This window comes from Onthophagus taurus, chromosome 6 (genome assembly GCF_036711975.1).
Source record: "Onthophagus taurus isolate NC chromosome 6, IU_Otau_3.0, whole genome shotgun sequence".
NCBI lineage: Eukaryota > Metazoa > Arthropoda > Insecta > Coleoptera > Scarabaeidae > Onthophagus > Onthophagus taurus.
This window is the reverse complement of record NC_091971.1, coordinates 20,952,269-20,972,307: the sequence shown is the minus strand read 5'-3', so window position 1 is coordinate 20,972,307 and position 20,039 is coordinate 20,952,269. Positions and strand designations below refer to the sequence as shown.

At 34.0% G+C, this 20,039-nt stretch overlaps 3 protein-coding genes across 5 annotated transcripts in view; 1 reads left to right on the top strand and 2 right to left on the bottom strand.

Annotated features, from left to right (window-relative positions):
- The window catches only part of LOC111426445 (pseudouridylate synthase RPUSD2-like), a 235,226-nt gene that overhangs the window by 139,083 nt on the left and 76,104 nt on the right, over positions 1 to 20,039 (top strand). The window lies entirely within an intron of this gene.
- LOC111426459 (peptidoglycan-recognition protein SC2-like) lies at positions 13,900 to 14,924 on the bottom strand. Its single transcript, XM_023060986.2, has 3 exons — positions 14,611 to 14,924; positions 14,225 to 14,551; positions 13,900 to 14,173 (listed from the first exon to the last, which is right to left on the bottom strand). The coding sequence occupies exons 1-3, from the start codon at positions 14,663 to 14,665 to the stop codon at positions 13,989 to 13,991; spliced, it is 567 nt and encodes a 188-aa protein (XP_022916754.1). The 5' UTR covers positions 14,666 to 14,924; the 3' UTR covers positions 13,900 to 13,988.
- Positions 15,435 to 16,563, bottom strand: LOC111426469 (peptidoglycan-recognition protein 1-like). The gene is made up of 4 exons (XM_023060998.2): positions 16,470 to 16,563; positions 16,117 to 16,331; positions 15,720 to 15,831; positions 15,435 to 15,665 (listed from the first exon to the last, which is right to left on the bottom strand). The coding sequence occupies exons 1-4, from the start codon at positions 16,522 to 16,524 to the stop codon at positions 15,484 to 15,486; spliced, it is 564 nt and encodes a 187-aa protein (XP_022916766.2). The 5' UTR covers positions 16,525 to 16,563; the 3' UTR covers positions 15,435 to 15,483.

The window sequence follows — 20,039 nt, the reverse complement described above, 5'->3', positions numbered from 1 at the left end:
AAAAAATTGTGTAATTATTTAGGATCTTACAGATAATTTTTGATAGGTATAACAGTTAGAGCTCTACGAACGTTCTTCTGTATATTCTGTATATATTAGAAATATGATGTTTTGCAAATTGTGGATTTACTATTAATGTCCTAAATTAACTTTTCATTTCGATCTAGGCTACTCGAAATTAAGTTCTTCAGATTACATGCAGTTTTTAGAAAAATTTGCATATTCTGCGTTTATTTGAATTTAAAGCTTTTTAAGATTGAACTTTATTGAGTTAGGGATTGTATTCAATAGTTCATATTAGCCCCTAATAGACAAAATTTGATATCAATTTTAGTTCCACTCTCTTTGACAACAAAGGACTGATAAATTAGTTTCGTTATCATTGTTGATGTTTGATTGATTTACCTTTAGCTTGTGATGTAAGTCATATTCAATACAACTCGACAGGGTATCCTCATCACAGTAATGAACATTAAAAATATATTAAGATGTCTTTCTACATACCTCTCTTCAACAATAAAACAATAAAAACCTTAAGAACATTTAAAACATCCTAAATAGGTTGTTTTATTACACTCGGTTATTAAACCGAGTGTAATTTATTTTAATAATTTATTAAAATTTGTTTTTATCTACGACTGCTTGGATAAGTCATCATTACCACACTCATTTGAGGTGATTTGAGTTCATTACCGCACTGGTTTCATTACGTAACGCATTTTTACCCCAATCAGAACAGACTTAATTTATTGAAATGAGCAACAATACAAAAGGAAAAGTGCTTCCTATTTAAAGAGAAACCATTCTATTTATTATAAACATTAATTGTTATGTTTTTAAATTTCGAAGCACTTATTCCAGATGAGTAAACATGTTATTGAAACGCACATTAATTCAAAATTGTCAACAATCATTTCAAAATATTTTTATAAATGTCAAAATAGACCTTTTTAAAGAAATTGATTTTTAAGTAATTTTTAGCAATCGTAGATAAAATGTTATATATCACACGTGGACTAGAGCATAATTATAGTACTCGTGTGATTACACGAGTACTGTAATTATGTTTCCACACTCGTACGGTAATTATGTTTCTAGCCCACGTGTGATATACAGATACTTATACACTGAGCAATGAGTTAAATTGTAATTACGAATGAACCGGAAGCAAAAAGAAATAATAAAAACTCATTGTATTATTTTTATTACTTTAATTAAAAAAATTTAGAGTGATTGGTTAACTGAACATAACGAGATTCGATAACAATGTTTATTACCACACCCCGCAGTGTCAGCGTAGTAAAATTGCCAATTAAGAACTAAGGCAGTTTAAGACGAACATGCATATTTGCTAGGACGCAATTAAAGCCCAGTACTGGTAAATGCTTCCAGTGTAATCTCTAATTACCATTAACCAAGTTGAGAACGAGATCGCGTAGTTGTGATTATTACCCAAAGAGCAGTGCTTTGTTCATTATTTTCAAGTGGAAATTTTACAGTTTTAAGTAGGATTAGTTTGATAAACAATGGAAACAGTTCTTAAAATGTACACTTTGGTTTCTGATTTATGTTCAAGGGAATCTTTAGTATTCTACGGGAATCTTTTTCTACAAGAATATTACCACGGAATTTACAGTAATTTGGTACTGATTTGCAATTCAGTGCGAATCTACCCAGAAGTCGCTTAAAAAATTAATTGTTGGCAACGAGGATTTCTCTCACGTTGGGGATCTTATTCGTATTCGGAAAGCGTTCCCTTTCAAATCATAAATTCAGTTTCATTCTATTTCGCGAACTTGACTTTTGCGGGAGGTTTCAATTTTTTATAACATTTCGGTTATTAGAAATGAAGGAAAAAATCACTACCGACCTTTGTTAAATGTCACAAACCTCATGGTAGTTGTATAAAAAGTAAATAATAAAAAAAGGATGAATCCGATAGGATGTTTTAATATTTGAAAAGAAACCTTTATAAACGTGTATATATAGTGACGGGTTAGTTTATGTATTGACCTTTAATCTTTTTTTCCCCGACTTCAATCGACCGGCACGTTTAGATTAAAAACGCAATATGGCCCTTGGATCGTCGGAAGACCCGTCCATTGATATGACTCTCAATTTCCCGTCTTGGTTGGCCTCATTTCCTCGCCAAAATAAACAACCCCTTACACCCCTCTTCCTTCAGACATCGACCTCTTCCCATTTCTCGTTCGCGAACCAGGAGTCCTATTTGCGTAAAGGTAATCAGGCGAGAGGGTACTTCGAGAACGAATTACTTTTGCGGCAAAAGTGCACCTGCAAATCAGGTGAGCGTATTTGAATTTTCCATTGTGTGGGGCTTTTGTTCGAGGATTCTTTATCCTGGTACGCTTTCAGGTGACACTCGCGGTGCTTTTGTCGCCTTTTTCCCCACACCCCAGTTCGACGATATCTTCACATTTTTCGCTTTTTCGTTGTCCCTTTCAACAATAACAAAATGGGAAAGATTTAAAGATAGTTTTTCTATTTTGATAAATGTTTAATGGCGGAGAAAATATTAAAAGATTAGTTAAAGTTATCGTATTGTGTGTATCTTATTGCGCCAAACTCCTCACTCGCTAAATAAATGTTCCAAGGCTGCCAACGCGATTTAGAACAATTAGTTAGAGTCAAGGGACTAGGTTAAAACTAGACGGGGAGCAGGTGCATCCAAGGTTGATTTATGTTCACTTTATGGACCTGGGGAATCCTGCCACTATTGTCTACTATATAGTTACGTAAAGTTAAATCTCGAAATTTATTTTAGCCTTATATTTATGCAAAAAAAAAGTTGTTTATAAATGTTCGCTCCGGCGCATCCACCATTTAAACCCATTAAGGAGAACACTCTATTTACATGTGTACATATACAGCAATAAGTTTACCTAATGTATTCAGGTATGGTGGAACTTTACTCAAAGTTTACACAACCATTTCGACAGAAGCCGTTATCTAACTTTCTATTATCGGCGAAGTCGGTGAAGAGACTACTTCCTCGTATCTTACTAGGTTTCAAGCCAGTCATTCGAGGTAATTATGTGCGCTCGTTACGCTCATTATTTACGTTTACTTCTGTCATATTTTCAAAATTAACTGCGTTACGTGCGACGCACTTTGTCTCTGGCAATAATAACAGGTGGTGGAACCCACAAGTCTTGTTAGACGTCTCGCATAAAACGGTAATGTCTCCAGTTCATAGTGTTAAATTAGAACATGGTTTCTTTGTTATATCGAAAACTATATCACCCAATTCGACAAATAAAAAAAAACCTACGCGTCACGCTCTGACGTAAATCAAGGCTCTTATAAAGGTGCCACGAAAAGGGACTGTACACGCACACCTTTTGTTAACGGAATGACAAATGGTGAAGGAATGGAAAAAGATTGTTAGCGACACCAAAAATAACTCAAAATTATAACATTGATACAGTAAGAAATGAAGAAGCTATAATTTATTTTTTATCTTGAAAGTTCTATCGAAGGGATCGTTTAGAATAAGGTTGGATGTAATATGTAAAGGGGAAATAACGGAAACATTTCGATTTGTAACGTGCATATTCTTAAATCTAGTGGAACAATGTCGGAAACGCGTGTGTGGCATTGGAAGGCCAAAGACGTTAGGGGCCCATAAAAAACCGACTAAGGTGAGTCGGGAATGAAATATCGATCTAGACAACCCTGGTAGTCGCAACTTCACCCCAACTTATTGTGTTGCAACGGTAGTTTTTAGTTCTTCGTACAGAAAATATAACCTCCCTCACCTGATATCTGAACGACCGCCCGCACACGGCCCTTTGTGATTTACGAAACACGATCCCATCGTGACGTCGAAAGAAAACGACGTCGACGGTAGATTTTTAATTTTAATTGGACGGTGTGAGCTCGGGATTTTCTTTCTTTGTACGTAGTAATTAAAAACCTTTTTATTGCATTTTACTTAAACGATACTGAATTCTACGACGGCATTCATTGCTGAAAGGCGCCCCATATTTTTCGACCTTAGGTTTCCAGGGAAGCGCTGACGTATTTCTTTTTTTGTCACCTTTTCGTCTTTAGAATTTTTTAACCGCTTTTTTTCTTGAGAGGGTTTTTATTGATTCTGTTACGTTTTATTCAAGAGGATAAGAATATAATAATTCATCTTTAATTAAATCAAAATTAAAAAGTATCTAGATCAAAATTTATACAGTCCCAATTGAAATCTAAATCCAAACGCTGTTCTAGTTTGAAATTCGTATTAATCCTACGAAACTAAACCGCTTTCTGTCACTTCAACTACTGGACGTTATCAGAATCACACACACACACTATCCTCCAATTTCAAATATTATACGTACTACCGTTGGAGTTCATGGAAATTTAACTAGGGATAATTAGAATGATCCAGCATTGATTCATTACGAACTAAAATTCCGTTTTTATATCTTAAAGTTATTAACTATTGAGACAGTAATGAGTAATTCAATATCAAACACCGGTTTATGCTTGATTGATTATTACCAAACATTTACCAGTAAACCCCATCGCCGAGGGATTGTAATGTAATACGTGCGGTTTTGTTCCATTAGTGTCGGGATGTCAAAAATCAGCAACTACTGTTTAGTTTGGAACTCCAGGAATAGCTCGCACTTCGCTTTTAGAGGACAAATGACGGAAACGTATTTTGTTACGTTAACATCGTTTGTCCAGTTAAATATGTAACAGTATATTCTAGGTATACGACCCGAGTTAACGTCACAGTGATTGCCAATTATAGATAAACATTAGCTGTCGATCGTTGTCGTGATATATCGTCAGCTAATTGAGTCGATTAATTTCAATTGACGAGTCGAGGATTCGACGATAACCTTGGCTATTGTTACTTAAGAGATTGTTTAACGATAAAGATCTATTTATATATCTATGATAATAATATCGATTTTATTTAAACTCAAATCAACAACGGGAATTGTGTGTATAATTTGTCACACCTCCTGGATACGTCCCATCAAATTGTAATCTCTGGGTATTTGTCCTTGGGCGACATCAAACCCGTTAAGTTGTTGAGTTTGAGCAGTTGTACTACGAGCAGCAGTAGGCCGTATAAGCCCGAGTAACGTTGTAATGGATTTGTAATCTCGTATGAGTTTGGAGAGAATGTGCATTAAATAATGCTTTAGAGGTTGTTTCGTGATAATGATCTATTTATATTAAGTGGAATAAACCAATTAATTAATCATTGAAAATAAAACAACTCATATGTTGTTATCCGATTTTCATTTATTTTCAATTGATTGCATAACTACAGTTAAACGTTTTACGTTGATTTGACATTTTCATTTGCGTTAAGTGCTATAAAATGTCAAGTACTTATTCACATTTAGAATATACCTACAGATATGTTATTTATGATATGGTTTTTGTAATGGGAGTGCTACAGCTGCTGCAGATGAATATCGCCAACGGTTTCCAAATCGCAGACATCCTAATAAAAACGTTTTTATTAGTGTTTTCAATAAACTGCGCGAGACCGGTACACTTCCCAGCGTTAAAATAATATCTGAACGAGCTATTCATCAATGTTTAAATGAAGTAGAAAATATTTTGAATCTAGTAGAAGAAGATGCAACGAGCAGCTCATAAAGAATTGCTGTTCAATTAGACATTCCACAAAAGGGAGTAATAAACACACTCCACGAGCAATGCTTATATCCATACCATTTAGGTAAGGTGCAACATCTACTGTCAGAATATTATGTTAAACGAGTCGAACTTTATCGGTGGATAAATAATGATCATGACAGATGAAAATCCCCATGCAACAATCGAAAACAACTTTCAACACAAGTTTTCGATAAATGAATCGCTTCACAGGAAACCACTACCTAGAGTTTTTACAATATGAAGTAAGTGATTTACTGCAGGATGTTCCTCTAAACATTAGAAGGCAAATTTACATTCAACACGATGGATTTTACATTTCGCTCGTCAGGTCAAGCAACATTTGTACGAAAGGTTCCAAAATCTCCTGTCTCGCAGCACTTGATTATTGTTTATGAGGCTGGTTCAAAAGTGAAATATACAAAGTCAAAGTTGTCACTAGGGATGCACTTCTTAGGCGCATTCTAAATGTTGCAGTTAATATTAAAGAAAACCATGCAATTAGAAAATTAATGGCGATATTTCCGAACAATTATTAAAATAACGCTGATGATCAATATTTGATGTTAAGCTATAAAGTTTTGTTTAATTGTTGTTATGCAGTAAGAGTTACGCAATAAAAAAATAAGAAGCAAATAAAAGAAAATCCAATAAGGACATATCATTTTTTTACATTATTTTTTAGTGTACAATACACTCCTAAAGTTTGGTTCGTTCCTCCCGACTCACCCGGTATATTCATTTCTACATTTCATCTATTTTTACATCCTTCTTCTTTCATCCCTTACCCTCTACATATTTGTATCCCATTTAAATCTTGGTATCAAAATTCTTTATGCTCCCCCTCATATCGGAAATTAGCTACTTTTTCTATCATAATTACTTAATGTTACTTTATAAATTCTCTATCATAGCATATTACCAGATATCACAGCTTTCAACTTGGTTCACCATTCCCAAGGTACAACCCTCTTTAATATTATGTTTCTGGCCGAACTGTCAGATATTTTGTAACACAAATCCTTGCTAAACATATTTTTGCCCTATGCAAAAACTATTTGGTTTGCTTTCTTGGTTAAACCTTCAAGGTGTGCCATGTAGACATAATATGTTTAAGTGTTGGGAAAACAAAAACTTTGATAAAATGTCAGTACTCCCAGGGCTATATGTATCGTTTTAACCATTAACCTCGTGCTCATTTTAGTGTGACTATGGAACAATAAAAAGCTCTACATATTATTGAAATTAGAAATCATGTTCCTTAATAAAATTTACATCCATAGTAGGAATTATTTGTGTGACACTAATGATGTAGTGCAGTTTTTTATTAAATCAAACAGTCCTTAAACAATTACCATTTAGCCATTCACATAAATTGATGTTTAAATAGATGCACTTGTAACAATTGCCCCTTGGTAATTGATCAAAATTATCCTAAAGATTCTTTTTTTACAATATTGCTTTTTATTTCTTCAAGCACTTTACATTGTCTTATTGTACTTGTATTGCAAGTAATGGGGGATACTTTCTTTAACGTATGAAAACCAATTTTATATAAAATCGAATTAGTTTGATTAAGCAGGAAATAATGGTGTCTTATTTCTTGGATTTTTTGCTTCAATATAAGCCAACATGTCTATTTCCATCTACTACTATTTATCCAGTTTGTTCATATTTTGATTTTCTGTTTTTCCTAAATGGACACTTTGGAATTCGGGACACAGGGGTCAGGACGGGCAAGCGTGATAGCCACGGATCGTCACCATTTCTTAAAATCAGTCGTTTCATAAATATTTCACGGACGAGATGCCCTGTTGAAACTAGATATTATGAGAGTCCTACTCATTTTCCTCCATGTAGGTGACAAAAGGTGATGAAGTATAGCCATGTAGCGTTCTGAAGTCACAGTCATACGCCTACCCTCTTTATGTTTCAAAAAAGTTAGATCCCATTAAACTTTTAACAAAGCACACCACCCTGTAACCTTTTGATTGTGAAAAGGTTATCAATTCAGTTGGGTTGGCAGTTGCCCAATATCGACAATTTTGTCGAGAGAGCTACCCGTGGAGCGAAAGTGAGTCATTATTACTAAAAAAAAAATACCTCGCCGGCAAACGAACTATTTTGAATACAGGTCATGTTAACTAAACTTCCCATCTTGGGTTGCTACAAAATGACGGGTTAAATGACCTTCCTCCACTGAACCACCCCAAACCACGACTTTTACAAATTGTTAATTAGTCCTCGCCACCTTGTATATTCATTGCTAATATGGTTTGGAGAGCCATGACGTGATATCATCGAAGCTGTACAGAATAAATGAATTTTAGGATACTTCTTAAACATTATCAGAAGGTGTATGAATGCAAGATAAGTCAAATAAATGAGTGCTGTATACAAGATAACCAGGTGTTGTGTATTGCTGCAATAGCATACCTGGCAATAATAGTAAATAGATGGGAGAAAAAGGAATTAAAACAAACTATGCAGCTACTATACACAGTCGTCTAAAAAACGGAAGCGATTAGCGTAGATATCGCATTGGAAAAGATCTGACCATGTTATTTAAATTTGGACTGTGAACAATAAATGGCTTGTCTAAAATTCTGATGTTTTCATATTAACCATTCTATATATGCTGTTGTTTTTAGCCAATGTTCCAAAAAGCGTTCTTTATTTGCTGCTAAGGTCTTTCATAGATAGTAACATTCCTTTTTCCTTCTTCTGAGCAAATCAAACGAACATTTTGTTTAACATTCTGTTTAAATAAATGTTCCATTTCTGGTTGGTTTCTTTTCCGCATAGCAAATTTGCAACATTAATAACATTGTAGCAAGAGAGATGAAATCTCCTTTTACAGGACGTACTCTTAGTTTTAACCCATTGCTGATGATGAATTTCTTTGGAGCAAAATAATAATCGCAATAATTTACTGAGTCGCTTCCTGTCATGTGATGGTTGATAGTTAAATTGAGTAGAAAAGTGGTGAGGGAGGAAAACTAAAAAATTGAGTATCTCAGCGAAAAAAGTAAGATTGAAATATGAGGTAATATCATTGAAAAAAATATATTCCAGCAATGGAAGGAGGCAACGAAGGGTTTTAAAAGACTCTTTTTTTGACCAAATAATAATACAAAAAAATAGTAATTTGGTCAGTTAAACAAGAGGTTGACATTTGAAAATACATAAATGAGAATGTTGAATGAGAAAGAAAAAAAACTGGTTGATTAAGATGATGAACATGTGGAAAGGGCAATCTATTAGTTAAAGAAGAATGGTGTTTACAATAAGGCTGAACAGTAGTCAATATGTTGTACAAGAAATTATATAATTTTTGATTAAGTTAAATTGTATTATATCACATAAAATTGAATCTAGTTTTGCAAATTGGACTCCGTGTTCCAATTGCCATTCAATATGCTTGTGAATCCGTAGAGTGCCCCGGTACACGTGCACATTGAGTTAAACAACTACGTGTACATAACTTTTAGTGCATTTCTCTATATTATAACTATTTGAAGAGTTAACACTTAAATTTGTATATAAAATTTCAAGAATTACAAAAATTTGAATGTTTACTGAAAAATGACTGGGTTAAAAGTTAGACCTTTTTGATAAATTTGGGTCAACCTGTTATATGCAGCAATTCCTAATGACTTATTATGCCATACAATACATCATGCTGTAGAACTAAACTATTCATAAAATTTATGTGGTATATTTATGACATAGTTAGGGTATCGATCAGAACATTGCTGCGAAACAACATGTAACAAACCATCGCAATGATTTCGGTTGTATTCCAAAATTTGCCGTGTGTATTTGGTGCATTCAAATTGCAGAAAAGTATATATTTCTCCCACAATTATCTAATTTTATGGAAGCTATTATAACACTAAGCACATGAAAATCATCGCATATGTTTTAAGATCTAGAGTATTTCTTTTGTTTCAAGACAGGAATTGATAGACATGACAAAACTGTCCAGAACCTCGAATTAAAGTCATTTACTCTCCTAAGCGACCTTCACTGAATTGAGCATTACATATCAGTATAGACAAAAATTCCAAATCGAAATCAAAGAGTACCGCTAGGAAAGATGAAGTAAATAAGTTAGTCTGACTCTGCACCAAACCAACACTAAATCAGAATTTCAACACATGCGACAGATGGTATTTTTTTTCTTCAGAGTGTAAATATTTTAGTATATATAAAACAATGTATAAACCGATGGTCTAATTAAGAACTTTCTAAACACAAGTAAACTTAGTCATTCACACAACGTGCACTATTGTTGCAACATCTTTTTATACAAATATAACATCGCTTTTCACTCTAAATCAACTTAATAAAGAAGCACGAAAAAGGAATTTACAACAAAGGTTGTTGTCAATAAAAACATTATGAATATTTTCGGGAAAAAGCGCTGAAATTGGGCAAAAAAATAATTTTTACTGATAAATCTAAATTTGAAGAACACCAATTTCTTATTTTTATTGCAAATATATAAAGAAGTTTCATATCTGATAGGTCATATAGCTGTGTAGTAAATATTAACAATGGACAGAAGAAAATTTTCAGGAAAAATTACACTAAAGCTACTTTTATTGTAACTTTTTGTGCAATTACCTCGAAATATACGTTAATTTCTTGCTGTTTCGAGAGGGCGCAATGAGCTTCAATGTGCGCTTTTATACTACCTTTCATTGTAATATTGCTTAAGTTTGCGAAAATTACCATAACCGTCCCGTCTTTTGCTTGTAGTGAGTTTCCCTTTCTAATTTCCGTGTTTGTTAACAATTCTGCATCCCACTCCATCTCTCAGTTCAAATTCTAGAAACAAAAAAAAACAAAAAAAAGTTCTAAGAACAACCTCCTCGTAGCTACACTTCTAAATTAAGAAAATCATATTTTATACCGAATTATTTCCTTTGCTGTGGTGTACACTTTATTGTATCCTTACATTGATATAAAGAATGGAATAAATGAAAGAATTGATGAAAATATGTACATTGCTTTCACTATCTTACAGTCAAAATCTGTTATCTTAGTATATTAGGTAAGATTCTTGAAAGATTATTTTGCGGACGACTCTTGAATCACAGAAAGAACCTTAGGTGGTCTACACCACGAACAATAAGTGTATCAAAAGGGTGTCACCAAAGAAAGGTATTTGGATACACGTAATAAAAAAGTGATATAAACTTTATTCATATTCAGTACTTGGTAGAGCCTCCATGTTGGGCAATTACAGCCTCCAACTTCCTTGGCATACTTCTTCCTTGCATGATGGTATTTTCTTCCACTTCGCTTGGAGTTGACACGTAAATTCTTCCTTCGATTTTGGGTGATTGTTGCATCTCCTAACTCGGCGATCAAATTCAATGGGTAACCCCGTTGTTATCGTACCAACCATGGGTCTACTCCGTAACGCAGAGCTATAACGTAGGAAGCACATTGTTATCTAAAATTGTGCAGTATGCGTCGGCAAAGGTGACAACCTGACCATAAACCCACCTCCGACGAACTTTATTTTTGGCACAATTCGTTCTGCAGCAGACATTCTCCAGAATCCAGGCCCTACACGGTAGAGAGTAAACCTTGATTTGTTGCTTCAGAGAACCTATTTCCATTGATCTACGGTCCACTGTCGTCGTGTTCTACAATAGATTACATGAGCAGCTCTATTTAATGATCAAAGGGAGCAGTACGATCATTAAAACCAAGCAGATATGCTTTCTTACGTATGGTATTTATAAAAACAAAACTTTCAAATGCCTAGTGAAATTACCTGGCGTATATGGTCCATCGGTTGAGTGTAGTGATTTCGAATTACTTTGGACAGTACTCGCCGGTCTCTGTCCCCCAGCTTTGTATCTGCCAACTCGGGTAACATTCCGACAATCACTCACCATTCATTTCTGAATAATATAGATAGGTGACTACAGATTTTAGGTAATTCGACTCGCTAGATATGCTCCTTAAGTATCGGCTCTTTCTGTGATATCCGACGATTAAAGTAGATCATGCACGTCTATTCTTTGCCCTTAAGTCTAAAATCAATTCTAGACAACATGTTTTTTTTGCTGGTCGCTCGGTGGAGAGTAACTTGCTTGAATATACCCAGTATATCTTATCTACTCTGGATGATTCTTGTCAGGTTGATTCAGTTTATACGGATTTTAGTAAAGCTTTCGACCGGGTGGATCACAACTTACTTCTGTTCAAACTAAAGAAGTTTGGTGTTCAGGGAAATCTTTTGCAATGGCTTGCTTCCTATCTGAAGGAGAGATGCCAGATTGTTTCGGTTAATGGTTTTTTCTCTAATCCTGTGCCGGTTCCTTCTGGTGTTCCACGGGGTAGCCATCTGGGCCCTTTATTGTTTAATATTTATGTTAACGACATATTTGACGTCGTTAATTATGCCCAATGTTTAATGTATACTGACGATTTAAAACTCTTTCTCCGTATCTCCTCACCTCTTGATTATTCTAGACTGCAATCTGACTTAAACAATCTACTTGCTTTTTGCTTAAATAATCGCCTTTCATTAAACTTATCAAAGTGTAATGTTATTTCCTTCTCAAGGAGGGTGAACACAATCCACTACAATTATAGCGTCGCTGGTGAGAGGTTGCAACGTGTCTCATTTATTAGAGATTTGGGTGTTACATTTGATTATAAATTATTATTTGATAAACATCTCGATACTGTTGTCTCCAAAGCCTGGCGTATGTTAGGATTTATTATGAGATCAACGGTAGCTTTTTCAAACATTGCTGCAATTAGAAATCTCTATTTTGCCTATGTTTACAGCACACTTAACTTCTGCAGCGTCGTTTGGAATCCTCAGTATTTCTCGTATAAATCTAGAATTGAGCGTATTCAATCTAAATTCCTCAAATACCTTTGTTTTAAATTTTCCATTCAATACATTGATTACAAATCAACTTGCACTTCTTTTCGTATGTTAACCCTCAAGCAGCGTCGCTTTTGTGGGAATATATTATATTTTTACAAACTTTTGAACAACAAGTGTGATTCTCCAATGCTTGTTGGTTCTATATGTGTTCACGTTCCTCCGAGATTACTTCGCTTTGATTTTCTATTTATGACACCTACTCCTAGAACCAATGCCTGTCAAAACTCTCCTTTATTGAGAATGGCAAGATCGGCAAATCGTGTTAACATAGATCTGTTTCAGCATTCTTTCTATGCATTTAAAAAACTGCTCTTTGCTGCAGTTGGTGTGTTGCCTCGAGCGTTCATTTGATATTTGATATATGATATATTTATATCACCTAAACTTAGTTTTAGTTTTTTTCCTTTTGAATCACTTTTGTACCATTAATGTTAATTCATTATTATTATTATTGTGAACTGTAATTCTATTTTATTTGTATACAATTGGTTGTTTGTGGTACAGTATTATTGGGTTCGACCTGTTTCTGTATCTACATGAAATAAATAAATAAATAAATTACACTTTTCGTGATATCAGATAACTCTGCACTATGGAGGACATAGCGTCTTGCATGTGAATAAAGTCAATCTTGCAACTAGTGCTGATCGGCGTTTCAGGCGCATTTAGTAACTTATATCCCTTTACAATGTTGAAGGAGCTACAATGCCCAGAAACTCTCTTCAGGTGTTTTAAAATTATTACCATAACAGACACACGACAATTAGATGTAATTTAACATCGAATGGTGACAAAATGTTTACTGAAAATTTATCCTTAAGGATCGGTCTGTCGACCGATCTTCTACGATATCATTATGAAAAACCTATTGAGAACACTTGACAGCAAGAAAAAGATAATTGCTTAATGATAATTGCTTAAGACAAAGGCATAAAGTGAATACAAGAATAAGCTAAAGTAATTTAAGAAAACAACTATGGCGGTGATGAAGGAAACAGTGAAGAGGATAAATCCAATGGGTAAATTTTTGAGCACATTTTCTCTCCTCTCCGATTTATTCGATAACAATTCCTCATTCCAATTCTTTAATTGTTAATTTTGTCTCTGTGATTTAGTTTCTGATACCATCCTGCTGCACTGTACTTATTTTTAAGTAAACAACTCAATGTATGATTTCCTAAGTTTGCTTGTTTCTCCTAATTTTCCATAATGACCAAATTACTATCTAATATTAGTCGCTTTATATAATGTTGAAATAGAAATATGGGATTTCTCACCACGACCAAAATTATTAATTATATTTGATTAAATAAACGTAATCAACATTACAATTTTTTATTAAACGTCAAATTTTTAAGATTTGTCAATAAATCATATAATATCAGAAATGGTTTGTGTTATAAAATATTTAAGGGTTAGAAGTCCAGTTGGGCCATCTTTGAATGGTTGCGAAGAGTGTGTTTCCTGGACAAGCTGTAGCAGCTCCTTGACGATGTCCCATCAATCTATAATTCCTTGCAATTTGTCCTTGAGCGACACCGCAAGCGATAAGTTGTTGAGCAGCGTTTTGAGCGGCAGCGGTTGGGTTTCCGGCTTCAAATAATATTATTTTTAAAATACTCAATTTTTATACTTATAACTTACAAGTAAAGGTTCCAATGAAAGCAATTCCAATACTTCTTGAATTGAAGTTAACGGTGTGAGCTCCTTGTCTGTTCCATCCTCTACCAGTGTAAACGTTACCATCACCACCAACAACGAAATTGTATCCAATATCAGCCCAACCGTTTCCATCAATATGGTGGTTTTGCATGCTTCTCATAATTTGAGAGCAAGCAGCAATGGTAGTGCAAGCACCGGTAACGGTGTGATGGATTACAACGTGGGTTGGTGGGAAAGTGGGTAAAACAGATGTACTTGCGGCTCTAGCTCCCCATTCTGCCCTAGTTACAATTCTAGGACAAGATTGGCCTAAACAAGTAACCAAATTTAAGTCTCAACATAAAAAGAAAAGCAAAAAAAAAACTTACCAGCTGCCAAAGAGAGAACTCCTAAGAAAACAACGACCGCTGCTACAGTATTCATCTTGATGAACAGATTTAAGATATTTGGATCTCCTTTTATATACAAGATATAGATATGGATCTAATCGATGTTTCTTTGTTTAAAGTATATCCTCTTAAAATACCAATGTCGATCAGTATCAATGTATCAAAAATATTGCAAAATATATGTCCAAAAATGAGTATGTGTGTAGTGCTGCGCGCAAATGAATAGGTTTTAATTCAATTCAAGTTTTTTGCGTCGCTTGTAAACCAATAAATCTTATCGTGGTTTTATGTATGTGGTTTTCGTGTTATCGGAAGAACACGCATAATTAAATTATTTTGTTTTGTTTAGTAAACTTTAAAGTTGAATTAAAACACGCTTAAGCTATCAAAACAAATTTTTTGTTAATTTATTATCTTGAAACTTGTTGAAATTTAAACGAGAAGACGTATTAATCCTGTAGAAAGTTCTTCGAGGGTGTTGGAATGAAGTTTTGGCAACCTTTTGTACATTTTAATTAGAACACGGGCCTAGATTAAAATTTGAATTAAAATTTGAATAATTTACGCGTATTTATTTGCCATCTAATTCGCTAATGCAGAAGTATCTCTAACCCTCTTTTATCCACCCTCAATGATAAACAGCGGTGGCGTCGTGGCGCCACCGTTCTAATCTTACTTATGCAAATTACAGTTGCTTGTTCATGGAAATAGGTCATCGCTTGGACATTTCTTGGTGTTACTGCTTAAGAAACGACTCTCTCCCGTTATTATATTAGCCCGATGATAACAGCAAATGACTCGGAAAAGATTTTATACGACTTTTTTATTGAAATAAATAACACATAATATAAATTAATATGAACTCCATTGTGGCCAATTGCGAAGTTCTTGATAAAACTCTTTTCCTGGACACTTTTTCGATGCTAATTGACGATGTCCCAATAATCTATAATTTTCATGTAAAGATCCTCTTTTTACCGCGCAATAAATAAAATCTTTTAAAGCCTTTAATGCTTTATCATTTGGCAAAGAAGCTAAAATTAAAATAAGGTTGATTTTCGATTTTAAAGTTGATAATTTAATCTTACATGTGTAATCTCCTATAACAGCGACATGAATGCTATACGAATCGTATCTCGGAACTATTTCGCTTGAATGATGCCAACCAATTCCTTCGTATATGTTTCCGTCTTGAGCTACCTAGACAAGAAAATGAAATTTTGTGCAAATAGGTTTTATTTGAGGTGAAGAAAATGTGTGGGATGGTAATTTGGGGTAAATTATGTACAGGTTGGCCCAAAATAGTTCAATATTCATGGGATCGTGCCAGGAGTAGCTTGTGTCTCTGGGTTATTGTTGGGGTTTCCTAATTTATATGAATGGGTGTCGTACGCGACAGCGAATTTAGATGAGAACCGAGAGAACAGCAACCGGTTGCCGATGCCGCTGTACACTAAACTTTTTTAATTAAAAACTTAAACTTACCAGAAAATTGTATCCGATGTCTGGCCATCTGTTGACTGCTCTATGTCTTAATTGAAGTGATTTAACGACCGTCATACAATCGTCTTTTGTTAAACATATCGGTGTATTGGAATGATGTACGATCACATGGGTCATGGGATATGTCCCCATGGGTTTTGCCTCATTTGGTCCCGCCTCCCATTCTTTTCGAGTTATAATATAGGGGCAAAAGGCACCTGTGGGATAATAAAGTATGATCCGAATGTAATTCTTGACTGCACTCGTGGGAGAGCATTGACCCTTTTAGACTGAAAGCATTTCGCTTTTCCAAGCCAAACCCGTTTTAACGAAAAAAAAATTATTTGAAAACTCACCAGTACCCACGACGTATATGAAAATATTCAACAGTAAAAACGAGTTACTGGACATTATCGTGATTGAGTCGGTCTCGTAACATCAAATGCTGTTTTGATATTTACTTGGTCGACGTTATATTCAGCCGGTTTTTTATGAAACGTGTTGTGATTTTTTTAAGAGATAAATATGCGCAAGTGACTCGTCAATGAACTTATTTATTATTTATTTTCCTTAATTTGGACGATAATAATGTTGTAATATTTACTTAATACAGTAAAACCTCGTTAGAACGGACTTCGGATATAAACGACAAAATATTTTTAAGTCATACTATTAATATTATTTATTTAATACATCAGTATATTTAAATATAAATGTTAGCGCTTATAGATAGAATCCAACTCGGGTTATTTCCTAAGTTGCTCTATTCTTTATTAATAGATAAACTCGGGGTATTTCTCGAGTTGTCTATACGATGTATAAATCAAAAAGATAGTTCTAGTTTTGATGGTGTTTCAACTCTAGATTGTTCTATATTTGTATTGAACGAAAAGTAGAACTAACACTAGACCTAGAACTAGAAACATTCGGGTTTAGCCGTACGTTTCTTAAGACGGCTAACCACGAATATTTCTAGTTCTAAGTCTAATCTTAATTTTAATATTAGTGTTAGTTCTAGTTGTTATTCAGCACTAGATTGTTGCATATTTTTCTTGAACTCAACGTAGAATCAATACTAGATCTAAGAGTAGAAAACGTTTCTAGTTCTAGGTCTAACTTAGGTTAAAAGTTTCTGAAATTCCCAAAATTCACATTCAACGCATGATTAAAAGCCTTTATTAAAAGCCATTAGTGATTTAACTTCAACTTGTCAAACTTTGTTTCAAACTGTAACACAACAACACACATCGATAACATCTATTCATAACAAAATAAATAACTTACAACAGAGTGTTGAAGATATCAATTCTTTACAACGTCAGTGTTGTTCATATTGTCGTTACAATGACAATTCATCATTTCCTTCACAGAATCGTACTCCTTTTCGAGACCGTTCAAATGTTTGCAAATTTCACAACACATATGGTACCAAAACTTATAGTTGCGAAAGCACTTGGTGTAAATTCCATAATTTAATAAAATATAAACAAGATTTTGAAGAAGGTAAAGTTTCGATAGAAAAATCTTTACCTTCTTCAAAATCAATTAATCTCCAAAAGTGAATGTAAGAAAAAGAGACTTGTTGACCATCTCCTTCTTCTGTTGCTTCACCTTTACACATGGTACTGAAAAAGATTATCAAGAGTGGCGTCCTTGTGGCGACTATCGTCAGCTAAATTTACAAGATTTCTTCATGGTTGTACAATTTTTTCAAAACTCGATCTTGTACGAGCGTATCATCAGATACCACTAGACGATATCTACAAAACCGCTATCACTATCCCTTTTAGTCTCTATGAATTCACTAGAATGCCATTTGGGTTAAAAAATGCAGCACAAACATTTCAACGTTTATTAACGAAGTAACTTCCGGTTTCTTATTGTCAGTAACGACAAAAATAATAAACACTTAATTCACCTTCGACAACCTTTTGAAAGATTAGATAGTTTTGGAATCAATATTAAACCGTCTAATTGTGTTTTTGGAGTAAGTTCAATAGATTTTTTAAGCCATCATGTATCTTCCAAAGGGTTTCGTCCAACTCAATCAAAAATTGAAGCAATAAATAATTTTCCTCAACCTCAAAATCTGAAAGAACTCCACAGATTTCTTGGAATGATCAATTTCTATCACAGATTTGTTCCCAATTTTTTAGAAATTCTTGGACCCTTACATTCTCTTTCGACCACTCTTTGCAAAAATAATCAGAAGCACAGTCCGTGTGGACAAATAAGCACTCTTTTTCACGTGCTAAAGATTTCTTATCTCAGTCCATATATATCACGCATCTGAATCCTTCAACCAACTTGACATTAATAACAGATGCCTCTAATACAGGTATGGGTGAAGTTTTGTTTCATGCTATTAATAATACAGCACAACCCGTCGCTTTCTTTTCAAAAAAGTTATCACCTAGTCAAATGAATTATTGAACATTTGATAGGGAACTTTTAGCTATTTATTCATCTATAAAATATTTCAAAAAATTTTTATACGGTAACCAATTTACAATTTTCACTGATCATAAACGATTAGTTAATTCCATTAATTCTAAATCAGATAAAACTCCAAGAGTTATCTTCAGTTATCTTCATATGTATCTCAATTTACTTCAGACATCAGGTATATTAAAGGCGATTCTAACATTATTGCAGACACAATGTCAGACATTAATATAGAATCCCATAATTTTTCATATCCTGATTTAAAATGACCTTCAATTACAACATCTCTTACAAGCCCAATCTCGAGGTAATACTAATTTTACACTCGTCGAAGAAAAGTCAACTTTTCCTGATATAACTCTTTGGTGTGATATCTCAACATCCATTCCTAAAATTTATATTCTTGCGTTTCTTTTGGCCTCACATTAGAAAAGACATTTATCTTTGGATTAGATCATGTATACCATGTCAAAGAACTAAAATTAATAAATATATAAAATCTTCTATACAGCATTTAAATGTTCCACAAGGAAGATTTGAACACATACATATAGATCTTGTTGGTCCTCTTACTCCTTCTTCTGGGTATTCATTTTAACAGTTATTGAACGTTTTACTCGATAGCCAGAAGCATTTCCAGTTATCGAGACTTCAGCGACTATCATAGCAAATACACTTTTTCAAAATTATTTTTCACGATTTGGTATTACGCACACAATTACTCATGACAAAGGGCGACAATTAGGGTTTCAATTTTTTCAAAATTTTCCGTATTACTTGGTGCTACACAAATTAGTACTTCTGCTTACCATCCGCAAAGCAATGGAATTTGGAGAAATTTCACGTGGAAGTAGCAAAAGGTGGTTTCACGATCTTCCAATAATTTTATTAGGACTCAGATCTTCTTTTAAAGAAGATCTGGGATGTTCTGCTGCTGAGCTTGTGTTTGGACAAACTTAAATCAATTCATTCTTACATCAAACTCTTCGATAGACACAGATCAATTTCTTATTAGTCTGCGGGAATCATTTGTAAACTTGAGACCAACTCTAATTCAAAATTAAAACCTTTTATACACAAAGAATTGTTTAAATCTATTTTGTTTTTGTAATAAAAAAAGAATCTTTATCATCTAAATTTGAAGGTTATTTCAAAGTTATCAAGAGAATGGATAAATACTTTATTATTCTAAAAAATAATCACCACACTTCAAACTCTATAATTGGTTCTAGCTGTTAGTTCTAGTGACAATGCTAGGTAACGCTAGTTAGCACTAGATATCGCTATGTTGTATATTTTCATTGAACTAAAACTATAACTAACACTAGACCTAGAACTACAAACGTTCTAGTTCTAGGTCTAGTGTTAGTTCTAGTTTTAATTGTTGTCACGAACGGGCATGTGCTACATCCCAAGAACAAGTGCACGAGCGAGTTGTGCACTTGTTCCTGGCATATTCTCTTAGATTTTACCGTCCTAGT

Bases quoted from the DNA above. Each gene is read 5' to 3' on its own strand.
- LOC111426459 (XM_023060986.2), bottom strand. From the start codon at position 14,665: ATGAATACTGTAGCAGCGGTCGTTGTTTTCTTAGGAGTTCTCTCTTTG. The intron at 14,552-14,610 runs GTAAGTTTTTTT...TTACTTGTTTAG, and splicing joins AGTTCTCTCTTTGGCAGCTG to GCCAATCTTGTCCTAGAATT. The intron at 14,174-14,224 runs GTAAGTTATAAG...TATTATTTGAAG, and splicing joins TTTCATTGGAACCTTTACTT to CCGGAAACCCAACCGCTGCC.
- LOC111426469 (XM_023060998.2), bottom strand. From the start codon at position 16,524: ATGTCCAGTAACTCGTTTTTACTGTTGAATATTTTCATATACGTCGTG. The intron at 15,832-16,116 runs GTAAGTTTAAGT...TTTCTTGTCTAG, and splicing joins ACATCGGATACAATTTTCTG to GTAGCTCAAGACGGAAACAT. The intron at 15,666-15,719 runs GTAAGATTAAAT...TTTTAATTTTAG, and splicing joins TGTTATAGGAGATTACACAT to CTTCTTTGCCAAATGATAAA.